This window comes from Schistocerca serialis, chromosome 2, assembly GCF_023864345.2.
Source record: "Schistocerca serialis cubense isolate TAMUIC-IGC-003099 chromosome 2, iqSchSeri2.2, whole genome shotgun sequence".
Classification (NCBI taxonomy): Eukaryota; Metazoa; Arthropoda; class Insecta; order Orthoptera; family Acrididae; genus Schistocerca; species Schistocerca serialis.
Genome location: NC_064639.1, coordinates 1025778996 through 1025791730, shown reverse-complemented (window position 1 = coordinate 1025791730; position 12735 = coordinate 1025778996). Strand labels below are relative to the sequence as shown.

The 12735-nt window shown below is 41.8% G+C and overlaps 1 protein-coding gene across 2 annotated transcripts in view; it reads right to left on the bottom strand.

Moving 5' to 3' along the window:
* The window catches only part of LOC126458436 (cilium assembly protein DZIP1-like), a 289883-nt gene that overhangs the window by 188749 nt on the left and 88399 nt on the right, over positions 1–12735 (bottom strand). For both annotated transcript variants that reach the window (XM_050095490.1, XM_050095491.1), the window contains exon 7: positions 12153–12309. In XM_050095490.1, coding sequence (XP_049951447.1) covers positions 12153–12309 — 157 coding nt within the window. The remainder of the gene's footprint in view (positions 1–12152; positions 12310–12735) is intronic.

The following is a 12735-nucleotide window of genomic DNA, read 5'->3' as shown; positions in this document are numbered from 1 at the left end:
CCTTCTCCAGTCCTTTAACCCGGAAGGTATACACAATCAAAGGCAGAGCCACGTGTGACAGCACCCACGTGATTTACCAACTGGCCTGCCTACACTGTGAAGCTTTCTATGTGGGAATGACCAGCAACAAACTGTCCATTCGCATGAACGGACACAGGCAGACAGTGTTTGTTGGTAATGAGGATCACCCTATGGCTAAACATGCCTTGGTGCACAGCCAGCACATCTGGGCACAGTGCTACACCGTCCAGGTTATCTGGATACTTCCCACTGACACCAACCTATCAGAACTCCGGAGATGGGAACCTGCTCTTCAGTATATCCTCTCTTCTCATTACCCACCAGGCCTCAATCTCCGCTAATTTCAAGTTGCCGCCGCTCATACCTCACCTGTCATTCAACATCTTTGCCTCTGTACTTCCGCCTCGACTGACATCTCTACCCAAACTCTTTGCCTTTACATATGTCTGCTTGTGTCTGTTATGTGCGGATGGATGTGTGTGTGTGTGTGTGTGTGTGTGTGTGTGTGTGTGTGTGTGTGTGTGTGCGCGCGAGTGTATACCTGTCCCTTTTCCCCCCCAAGGTAAGTCTTTCCGCTCCTGGGATTGGAATGACTCCTTATCCTCTCCCTTAAAACCCACATCCTTTCGTCTTTCCCTCTCCTTCCCTCTTTCCTGATGAGGCAACAGTGTATACCCATCCTTTTTTCCCCCTAAGGTAAGTCTTTCCACTCCCGGGATTGGAATGACTCCTTACCCTCTCCCTTAAAACCCACATCCTTTCGTCTTTCCCTCTCCTTCCCTCTTTCCTGATGAGGCAACAGTTTGTTGCGAAAGCTTGAATTTTGTGTGTATGTTTGTGTTTGTTTGTGTGTCTGTCGACCTGCCAGCACTTTCATTTGGTAAGTCACATCATCTTTGTTTTTAGATATATTTTTCCTACGTGGAATGTTTCCCTCCATTGTAATCATATATATATATATATATATATATATATATATATATAGAAGGAAACATTCCACGTGGGGAAAAAATATGCCTTTTAATATGTCTGCTTGTGTCTGTATATGTGTGGATGGATATGTGTGTGTGTGCGAGTGTATACCCGTCCTTTTTTCCCCCTAAGGTAAGTCTTTCCGCTCCCGGGATTGGAATGACTCCTTACCCTCTCCCTTAAAACCCACATCCTTTCGTCTTTCCCTCTCCTTCCCTCTTTCCTGACGAAGCAGCCGTTGGTTGCGAAAGCTAGAATTTTGTGTGTATGTTTGTGTGTCTATCGACCTGCCACAAACTGAGCTGCTAGTTTGAAAAAGTGATATATTTTTAATGACAAATTTCATTAAGGTATAAATATATTGGGAAGCAGTAGTTAGTATCCCTAGTTCCTTAAACAGGCTTCTGCAGGATGTTCTTGAGTTCACACCACATATAACTCTCACTGCACGTTTTTGTGCCCGGAAAATTTTAGCTTGGCTTGATGAATTACTCCAAAAAATAATCCCATTCGACATTATGGAATGAAAGTAAGCATAGTATGCCAGCTTTTTCATTTTTATATCCCCTATATCTGACAAAATTTGCATTGCAAATAGAGATTTGTTAAGACGCTTCAGCAGTTCTGTGGTGTGCTCCTCCCAGTTGAATTTATTATCAACTGTAATCCCAAGTATTTAACACTGTCCACTTCTTCTATCTGCTTGTCATTGTATGTTTGGCATATACTCGTGGGACACCCCTTACAAGTTCTGAACTGCGTGTAGTGTGTTTTTTCAATTTTTAGTGACAAAGAATTGGCTAGGAACCAGGGATTAATATTCACAAATATTTTATTAGCTGATATTTCTAAGACTACACTTGATTTGCTATTTATTACAATGTTTGTATCATCGGCAAACAAAACGAACTTTGCATCTGGTAATGTTACTGATGAAAGGTCACTGATATACACAAGAAAGAGTAAGGGCCCCAAAATGTAACCTTGTGGGACCCCAGATGTAATTAATTCCCAGTTGGATGATGCCTGATAGCTTGATACATGTCTCTTTCCTAATAACATCCTTTGTCTCCTGCCAGAGATATAAGATGTGAACCATTTTGCAGCATTTCCTGTTACACTATAATATTCTAATTTATTCAAAAGGATATTGAGATTTACACAGTCAAATGCCTTTGACAGATCACAAAATACACCAGTTGCCTGCAATTTTTTGTCTAATGAATTAAGCACATTTTCACGGTAAGTGTAGATAGCTTTCTCAATATCAGAACCATTTAGAAATCCAAACTGTGACTTTGACAGTATGTTATTTGAGATAAGATGGTTATAAAGCCGACTGTACATTACTTTTTCTAAATTTTTTGAGAACGGTGGTAACAGTGAAATTGGACAGAAATTTGATGCTATTTCTTTATCTACCTTCTTAAACAGTGGCTTAACTTCAACATATTTCAACCATTCAGGAAATATTCCACTGATAAACGACTGGTTACACAGATAGCTTAATATGTTAGTTAGTTCAGAATCACATTCTTTAATTAGCTTTATTGATATTTCATCATACCCACTAGACGTTTTTGATTTTAAAGATTTTATGATGGACATTATTTCTGATGGGGTAGTGAGGGTCAAATTCATATTATGGAAGTTTCTTGAAATGTCTGGTCTGAGGTATTCTATAGCAGCATCTACCAAACCTGACAACCCCATCTTTTCAGTAACAGTTATAAAATGTTTGTTAAAAACTTCTGCAACACTATACACATCTGTCACCAATGTATCATTTACTCTTAATGCTATTTGTTCCCCTTCGTGTCTGGTTCTACCGGTCTCCTCCTTCACTATATCCCATACTGTCTTTATTTTGTTATCTGATATTACTATCTTTTCCTTGTAATATATTTGCTTTGATGTCTGTATTACAGTATTTAATATTTTGCAGTATTTCTTGTAATGTGCTGTAGCATCAACATCAGAACTTTTTCGGATTGACAGATACAGTTTTCTTTTTGTTTTACAAGATATTCCTATTCCTTAAGTAATCCAGGGCTTCTTTGTAGACTTTGCTCTAACCTTGGTAAGTTTTGGGGGAAAAACAGTGTTCGAATAAGGTAAGCACTTTATTAGCAAAAGTGTTATATTTTTCATTCATGCTGTGAGCACTGTAAACATCAGTCCAGTTAATGTCTCTGATGAGTGTCCTAAAATAATCAATTTTTGGCTTATTGATTACCCTCTTGAGCTCAGATTTAACAGATTTTATATCCTGTTTAGTATTAACATTTAACAGAAGGAATTGCATGTCATGGTCTGAGAGGCCATTGACTATTGGTTTTGTAATATAATTTTGTTCATTGGACTTTTCTATAAAGATATTATCAATGACTGTTTGTGAGCATTTGGCTACCCTAGTGGGAACTTTACAGTGGGAATTAAGTTGAATAATAGTGTTACTACCTCAAATAAGTTCTTATTGGGAGAGTCTTTAAGGAAATCTACACTGAAATCACCAGCAACCACTGTTTCTTTGTTTTTGGTTGTTAAATGGGCCAGTACAGCGTCAAGGTGGTTTACGAAGAGATTAAAGTTACCTGCATGTGCTCGATACACACATAATATTATGAAGGATTTTTTGTGAAATTCTACTTCTGTTGCGCATGCTTCCATATGCTGTTCTAGGCAAAATTTATGAATGTCTATGTTCTTAAATTTATGACAGTTCCTGATGAATGTGTCAACTCCTCCTTTCTCCATTTCTGATCTACAAAAGTGAGATGCTAACCTAAACCCTGTAACACTTAAAGTTCTATACCAGTGGTCACATGATGTTCAGAGAGGCAGAGTATGTCAGCTGGGTTTTAAGACTCTAATTCATCTATACAGATGCATCTACATCTACATCCATACTCCGCAATCCACCATACGGTGTGTGGGGGAGGGTACCTCGTACCATAACTAGCATCTTCTCTCCCTGTTCCACTCCCAAACATAACGAGGGAAAAATGACTGCCTATATGCCTCTGTACGAGCCTTAATCTCAGTTATCTTATCTTTGTGGTCTTTCCACGAAATGTAAGTTGGCGGCAGTAAAATTGTACTGTAGTCAGGTTCAAATGCTGGTTCTCTAAATTTCCTCAGTTGCGATTCACGAAAAGAACGCCTCCTTTCCTCTAGAGACTCCCACCCGAGTTCCTGAAGCATTTCCGTAACACTCACGTGATGATCAAACCTACCAGTAACAAATCTAGCAGCCTGCCTCTGAATTGCTTCTATGTCCTCCCTCAATCCGACCAGATAGGGATCCCAAATGCTCGAGCAGTACTCAAGAATAGGTCGTATTAGTGTTTTATAAGCGGTCTCCTTTACAGATGAACCAAATCTTCCCAAAATTCTACCAATGAACCGAAGACAACTATCCACCTTTCCCACAACTGCCATTACATGCTTGTCCCACTTCATATCGCTTTGCAATGTTACGCCCAAATATTTAATAGACGTGACTGTGTCAAGCGCTACACTACTAATGGAGTATTCAAACATTAAGGGATTCTTTTTCCTATTCATCTGCATTAATTTACATTAATCTATATTTAGAGTCAGCTGCCATTCTTTACACCAATCACAAATCCTGTCCAAGTCATCTTGTATCCTCCTACAGTCACTCAATGACGACATCTTCCCGTACACCACAGCATCATCAGCAAACAGCCGCACATTGCTATCCACCCTATCCGAAAGATCATTTATGTAGATAGAAACAACAGCGGACCTACCACACTTCCCTGGGGCACTCCAGATGATACCCTCACCTCCAATGAACACTCACCATCGAGGACAACGTACTGGGTTCTATTACTTAAGAAGTCTTCGAGTCACTCACATACTTGGGAACCAATCCCATACACTCGTACCTCAGTTAGCAGTCTGCAGTGGGGCACCAAGTCAAACCCTTTCCAGAAGTCATGGAATATGGCATCCGTGTGATACCCTTCATCCATGGTTCGCAAGATATCATGTGAAAAAAGGGCGAGTTGTGTTTCACAGGAGCGATGCTTTCTAAAGCTGTGTTGATGCATGGACAGCAACTTCTCTGTCTCAAGGAAATTCATTATATTCAAACTGAGAATATGTTCGATAATCCTGCAACAAACTGATGTTAAGGATACTGGTCTGTAATTTTGAGGATCCGTCCTTCTACTCTTCTGATATACAGGCGTCACCTGCGCTTTTTTCCAGTCGCTTGGGACTTTATGTTGGGCAAGAGATTCACGATAAATGCAAGCTAAGTAAGGAGCCAATGCAGTAGAGTACTCTCTGTAAAACCGAATTGGAATCCCATCAGGACCTGGCGATTTATTTACTTTCAACCCATTCAGCTGCTTCACAACCCCAGGGATGTCTATCACTATGTCCTCCATACGGGAATCTGTACAAGACTCGAACGGCGGTATGTTTGTACGATCCTCCTGCGTGAAAGATTTCTCAAATGCTAAATTTAAAATTTCAGCTTTCGTTCTGCTGTCTTCCATTGCAAGGCCAGACTGATCAGTGAGTGACCGGATGGAAGCCTTCGGCCCCTCTTACCGATTTTACGTAGGACCAGAAATTCCTTCGGTTTTCAGCAACATCTTCTGCTAAGGTATGACGGTGGTAGTGGTTGAATGCTTCGCGCATCACTCTTTTTACAGCAGCAAGAATCTCTACTAACTTTTGCCTGTCCTCATTCTCCTGATCTTTCTTGTACTGTCAGTGCAACTGCCTTTGCTTCCTGAGCATTCTCCGAATTGCGCTGTTAAACCACAGTGGGTCTTTTCCGGCCGTAACCCACTTTTTCGGCACATACTTGTCCAATGCGTGATTTACAATGCGTTTAAAATTTGCCCATAATTCTTCCACATCCCTCATACCGGAAGTAAATGAAGTCGATTCATGTACTAAGTGGGATGCTAACAACTGCTTATCTGCTCTTTCTAGTAAGAATACTCTCCTAACCTTCTTGACTGATTTTTCAACTCACATAACCATAGTCATAATGACAACATCATGATCACTAATCCCTGTCTCAACACTGACACCGTCGACGAGGTCTGGTCTGTTCATGGCTACCAGATCTAAAATATTTCCATTACGCGTTGGCTGTCGATTTAGGTGCTCAAGACAGTTTTCGAATTATGTGTTCAAAAGTAATTCACACAACGGCTTGTCTGTACTACCTGTAATGAATCCATAGACATCCCAGTCTAATACTAGGTAGGTTGAAGTCGCCTCCGACTAATATAGCACGATCCGGGTACTTCTGCGATACAGAATGTAGACTCCCTTTGAATGATTCTAGAACTGTCATGGTGGAACCTGGTGGCCGGTAATAACACCCAACAATTAACTTTATTTCCCCTAGCCTTATTAAACGTGTCCAGATAACTTCACAATCACACTCTACTTTGACCTCAGTAGACACAATATTTTTGTCAACTGCAATGAAGACACCACCCCTACGGTGTCTAATCTGTCTTTCCGATACACGTTCCAACCCTCACTAAATATTTTAGAACTTCCTGTCTCAGGGTTCAGCCAGGTCTCAGTCCCGAGAATAATTTGCGCACCACATGCTTCCTGCAGGGCAGTAAATTCAGGAACTTTATTCCGAACACTCTGAAAATTTACTGCGAATATCTTGATAGCTGAAGTGTCTTTACACTGAGCACGTCCTGATTTCCCTGCATGCACGTCGACTGGTGAGTGTTCATCAGAACACCTCGCACTACTGCCTAGCCTAAAAAGCTCCCATGTGCATGCCACAAGTACTCTGCTACCCGAGTAGCCACTTCCTTTGTGAAGTGCACCCCTGACCTATCTAGGGGCATCCTCAAATTCCCCACCCAATAGCGCAAGTCTAGAAATCTGCAGCCAAGACCGTCACAAGAGTCGACGAAGCCATTAGACCCTCCACTTGGCTCCAAACCAAAGGACCGCGATCCACTCTTGGAACAATGCTGCATATAGAGAGCTCTGCTTGCACCCCGAGTTTAAGGCCAGCGGTCTTCACCAAATCCGCCAGCCGCCTGTACGAACTGAGGATCGCCTCAGAACCCAAGGCATCACTGGTGCCGACGTAAGCAACTACTTGCAGACGACTGCACCCTGTACGCTCGATAGCCACAGACAAGGCCACCTCCACATCTTGGAATGAGGCCCCCCGGCAGACAAACCGAGTGCACGTTGGAATTCTTTCCAGCCCTGTACGCTATTTCCCTAAGGGGCTCCATCACCCACCTAACGTTGGATCTCCCAATAACCAGCAAGCCTTTGCCCCTGTGTGCCTGCTCAGGTCCTGCTGAATGAGTGGCCACCTGCCCACTGACAGGACAAACGGGCGAGGCCAGCCGGCCAGCCTCCACATTGACCCTCCGCCTCGAGCAACGTGAACGCACTGCAGTCCACCACTCACCCTGAGGTGAGGGCGGCCCTAATGCACCAGGTACACTAGAAGGTGTCAGCAGACACAGCAAGCGACACCTGGGGTGTCTCAAGCGACGCGCCACATCCTCCGCCGTCGCTGAACCTTGAGGCAGCAGCCTGAAGGCGGCTGACCATGGCCAACAGCACGCTCAGCTGCTCGCGAACTGCAGCCAGTTCCTCCTGTGCCTGCACACAGCACGCACACACCCTATCCATCCTACTGCTAATACCTAAGGACTCCGCGAATTTATACTCTATGGCTATAAATAAGCAATATTACTCCTCTCAAATACGAGAATACACAAGGACTTTATGTAATTAAATATGCAAGCACACAAATAGTTAATTCATTAATTTTATTTCTCAGTCCTTGAATATTTTGATGCAATAAAGACAGGTGACATTTCACACCGACTGAGTTAAAATTGGGTAGAGTTAAAATATCTGCTCACTTGAAAATTCTTAACCAATAGCTGTTTATGCTGACGTAATAAGCTAGAATTATGTTTTTTTTGTTTCTTTCTCAAACTGAAGGTTTGACTCAATTCTAACCTCTCTTAAAATTTGGTTTCTTTCTGTCCTCCCTACCCTAAAAAAGGGTCTTTTCTGAACCCTATAACCACTGGTATTTTACCACTCATGACAGTGCCTCCCCCTTTAACTTTCCTGCTATTTTCCCAGCCAATCTACCCTTCCCCTTCCTGTTGAGGTGAAGGCCATGCCTAGTATAATCCCACCTATTGAGAGAATCAACAGGAACCACACCAATGTGTGACCCTGCACCTGACATAAGCAGCCGTTCCAGCTCCAAATTAACTCTCTTAACAGAAGAGTTCAAATGAGGTCGGTCATGGTGCCCAAGAACAGATACAAACTCAACACTAGTATGCTTCGATGCTGATGTAATCTTTGCCAGGTCACACACTATACTGTACCCAGGATCTCTGTCAATACTGTTACCTGCCCCATCTACTATAATCATGGTGTCATCCTTAGTGAAATCTTTGCAAAGTGATCCTAAATCCTCTGTCACCTGCTCCAGACCAGCACTAGGTTTAAAAAAAATGGTGACCTGGTATTCTGATCCTAGTTCATCCTGCAAAAGTTGGCCAACACCTCTTCCATTGGAACTACCTAACAACAACACTTTCTTTCTCTTTACTGATTTCCCTACATTCTTACTTTTCAATTTGCTGCTGAAAGTTTGTTGTGCCCTGTCTACACCTGCAACTGCTTGAGGCTCACCAGCTTCTAACTGAAGCAACAGGTCAAATCTGTTTTCCACGATCATCACGAAGCTGTCAGACAAAGTTCTAGGCCTGTTCCCCCCGTTGCCTGTTGCCACTTCCCACCTCTCTTTACCCTTCTCCCTCTTTAACCTGTCAAGATCTCCCCTGGCCTTGTCTAACTCAGCCTGAAGGGCAGCAATTTTCCCCTCCTGTTCTAGTATCTTCCTATCTCTACTGCAAATCCTACAAAACCACTGATGAGTCTCATTTACTTCCCCTATTCCCACGCCACTACAGTCACCCACATGGAAAAACCACAGCACCCATCACACCAAAGCCCCGACCTAACAATCCTATGGCAAGTCACGCACTTTTCACTCATGATAAATGTAACAGTTTATTAAGAATAAGTCAGTTAAATTACAGATAAACACGAAAATATGGTTCCATAAATTTGGCCTACACTCAAATGTGTGTAAACAAAAACAACAGTGCAAAGTTTCTGAAACAACAACTTAAACTTTACGCTACTATCTGGAAATGCTAGTTCTACATCTACATCTCCATCCATACTCCGCAAGCCACCTGGCGGTGTGTAGCGGAGGGTACCTTGAGTACCTCTATCGCTTCACCCTTCTATTCCAGTCTCGTATTGTTTGTGGAAAGAAGGATTGTCGGTATGCCTCTGTGTGGGCTCTAATCTCTCTGATTTTATCCTCATGGTCTCTTCTTGAGATACACGTAGGAGGGAGCAATACACTGCTTGACTCCTCGGTGAAGGTATGTCCTCGAAACTTCAACAAAAGCCCGTACCGAGCTACTGAGCGTCTCTCCTGCAGAGTCTTCCACTGGAGTTTATCTACCATCACCGTAACGCTTTCACGATTACTAAATGATCCTGTAATGAAGCGGGCTGCTCTCCGTTGTATCGGCTCTATCTCTTCTATCAACCCTATCTGGTACGCATCCCACACTGGTGAGCAGTATTCAAGCAGTGGGCGAACAAGTGTACCGTAACCTACTTCCTTTGTTTTCGAATTGCATTTCCTTATGATTCTTCCAATGAATCTCAGTCGGGCATCAGCTTTACCGACGATCAACTTTATATGATCATTCCATTCTAAATCACTCCTAATGTGTACTCACAGATAATTTATGGAATTAACTGCTTCCAGTTGCTGACCTACTATATTGTAACTAAATGATAAGGGATCTTTCTTTCTATGTATTCACAGCACATTACACTTGTCTACATTGAGATTCAATTGCCATACCCTGCACCATGCGTCAATTTGCTGCAGATCCTCCTGCATTTCAGTACAATTTTCCATTGTTACAACCTCTCGATACACCACAGCATCATTTGCAAAAAGCCTCAGTGAACTTCTGATGTCATCCACAAGGTCATTTATGTATATTGTGAATAGCAATGGTCCTACGACACTCCCCTGCGGCACACCTGAAATCACTCTTACTTCGGAAGACTTCTCTCCATTGAGAATGACATGCATTCTGTTATCTAGGAACTCTTCAATCCAATCAATCTAGGAACTCTTCAATCCAATCACACAATTAGTCTGATAGTCCATATGCTCTTACTTTGTTCATTAAATGGCTGTGGGGAACTGTACGAACACCTTGCGCAAGCAAAGAAACACGGCATCTACCTGGGAACCCGTGTCTATTGCCCTCTGAGTCTCGTGGACAAATAGCGCGAGCTGGGTTTCACACGATCGTATTTTTTGAAACCCATGCTGATTCCTGCAGAGTAGATTTCTAGTCTCCAGAAAAGTCATTATACTCGAACATAATACGTGTTCCAAAATTCTATAACTGATCGACGTTAGAGATATTGGTCTATAAGTCTGCAGATCTGTTCGACGTCCCATCTTGAAAACGGGGATGACCTGTGCCCTTTTCCAATCTTCTGGAACGCTATGTTCTTCTAGAGACCTACGGTACACTGCTGCAAGAAGGGGGCAAGTCCCTTTGCGTACTTTGTGTAAATTCAAACTAGTATTCCACCAGGTCCAGCAGCCTTTCCTCTTTTGAGCAATTTTAATTGTTTCTCTATCCCTCTGTCATCTATTTCGATATCTACCATTTTGTCATCTGTGCAACAATCTAGAGAAGGAACTACAGTGAAGTCTTCTTCTGTGAAACAGCTTTGGAGAAAAAGACATTTAGTATTTCGGCCTTTAGTCTGTCACCCTCTGTTTCAGTAACATTTTGATCACAGAGTGTCTGGACATTTTGTTTTGATCCACCTACCGCTTTGACATAAGACCAAAATTTCTTAGGATTTTCTGCCAAGTCAGTACATAGAACTTTGCTTTTGAATCCATTGAACGCCTCTAGCATAGCCCTCCTCACACTACATTTTGCTTCGCGTAATTTTTGTTTGTCTGCAAGGCTTTGGCTACATTTATGTTTGCAGTGAAGTTCCCTTTGCTCCTGCAGCAGTTTTCTAATTAGGTTGTTGTACCACGGTGGGTCTTTTCCATATCTTACGATCTTGCTTGGCACATACTCATCTAATGCATATTGTACGATGGTTTTGAACTTTGTCCACTGATCCTCAACACTATCTGTACTTGAGACAAAACTTTTGTGTTGAGCCGTCAAGTACTCTGAAATCTGCTTTTTGTCACTTTTGCTAAACAGAAAAATCTTCCTACCTTTTTTAATATTTCTATTTACGGCTGAAATCATCGATGCAGTAACCGCTTTATGATCGCTGATTCCCTGTTCTGCGTTAACTGTTTCAAATAGTTCGGGTCTGTTTGTCACGAGAAGGTCTAATATGTTATTGCCACGAGTCGGTTCTCTGTTTAACTGCTCAAGGTAGTTTTCAGATAAAGTTAAATAATGAAGAGGTATGCTAAGTTAAATTTCTGGAGAGAGCAAAGAACAACTAAACGAAAATCTATAAATTTGCTGTGGCAAAATGTAAACAGAAAATACGTCTGTACGATCTTTTCGTGTTTTCTGCTATATTACGTAAAGAAAAATGAAACCTTTAATGGTACACTTAAAAGGCACACTAATGCACCTATTTACCACGTAATCAATACTAAACTATATGTTTTATAATCTAAAATGACTTATCTTTACGAGAACACCAAAACTCGTGCTAGTCGTCTGGCTGCAGGGTATATCTGGTTCAGTCGAAATTGCTGAAGGCATTCCAGAGTTATACCGGAATGTACACATACATTTTCACACAGTAATATGGTATGGAAAGTTCTGCCAGCATGTAAACAGACCATTAGACCTGTGCAAGTTGACAACCTACTGTCTCTGCTATTTGGTGAGTTGTTACTTCTTACCTTTACCTCTAAATTATTCTCACACATTAATATACACAAATTTCCTGCGACTGTATCAGCTGTGGAGAGCTGCATTACAGGAACAGTTATGAATACAGTCAGTATTTCAACGGAACTAGCACTGCTGAAGTGTTTATACCTTCTAAAGCCCCTGTACGATTCATCAATTGCTGCGTTAACTCCTCCACCTTTTTAAGAGCTACAGCGTGTTGTTGCTCTAACTCTTTCAAATGGTTCTGCCATTCTTTTTCTTGTGAATCCAACTGTTCTTTGACCGTTTTTTGTGCATTCTCTGCCTGGAAAAAAGTAAGACATTTTAGTGATAGGGAGCTTCTAGTGCAGAAAGAACTGTATCATCATAAAAATAACTGCTAAATCCTTTGTCTTTTCTAGGACAAGTGAGTCAGATGCAAACAATTGTTTTTGGGCTGAAAATTAACATAAATGCATCAAATACAGTACATAGACTCATGACAAGTCCATGACAGTTTTCTGCTTAGGCCTCTGCATAGTAAGATAATACTATCTACACAATACTGTGATGCTAACTCAACCATTAGTTCTTTTTCCTGGAAGAACTGTGATACAAAGTGCTGTGTTAGTATGGGTAATATTTTTAACCAGGCATTAGTCTACAGTCTTCCAGTTAATCTTGCTGGTTCCCCTTTTCTTAGATGTAGTGGTTCTCTAAGCATAGGCTGGTTTGATGTTTTTTAAAGGTT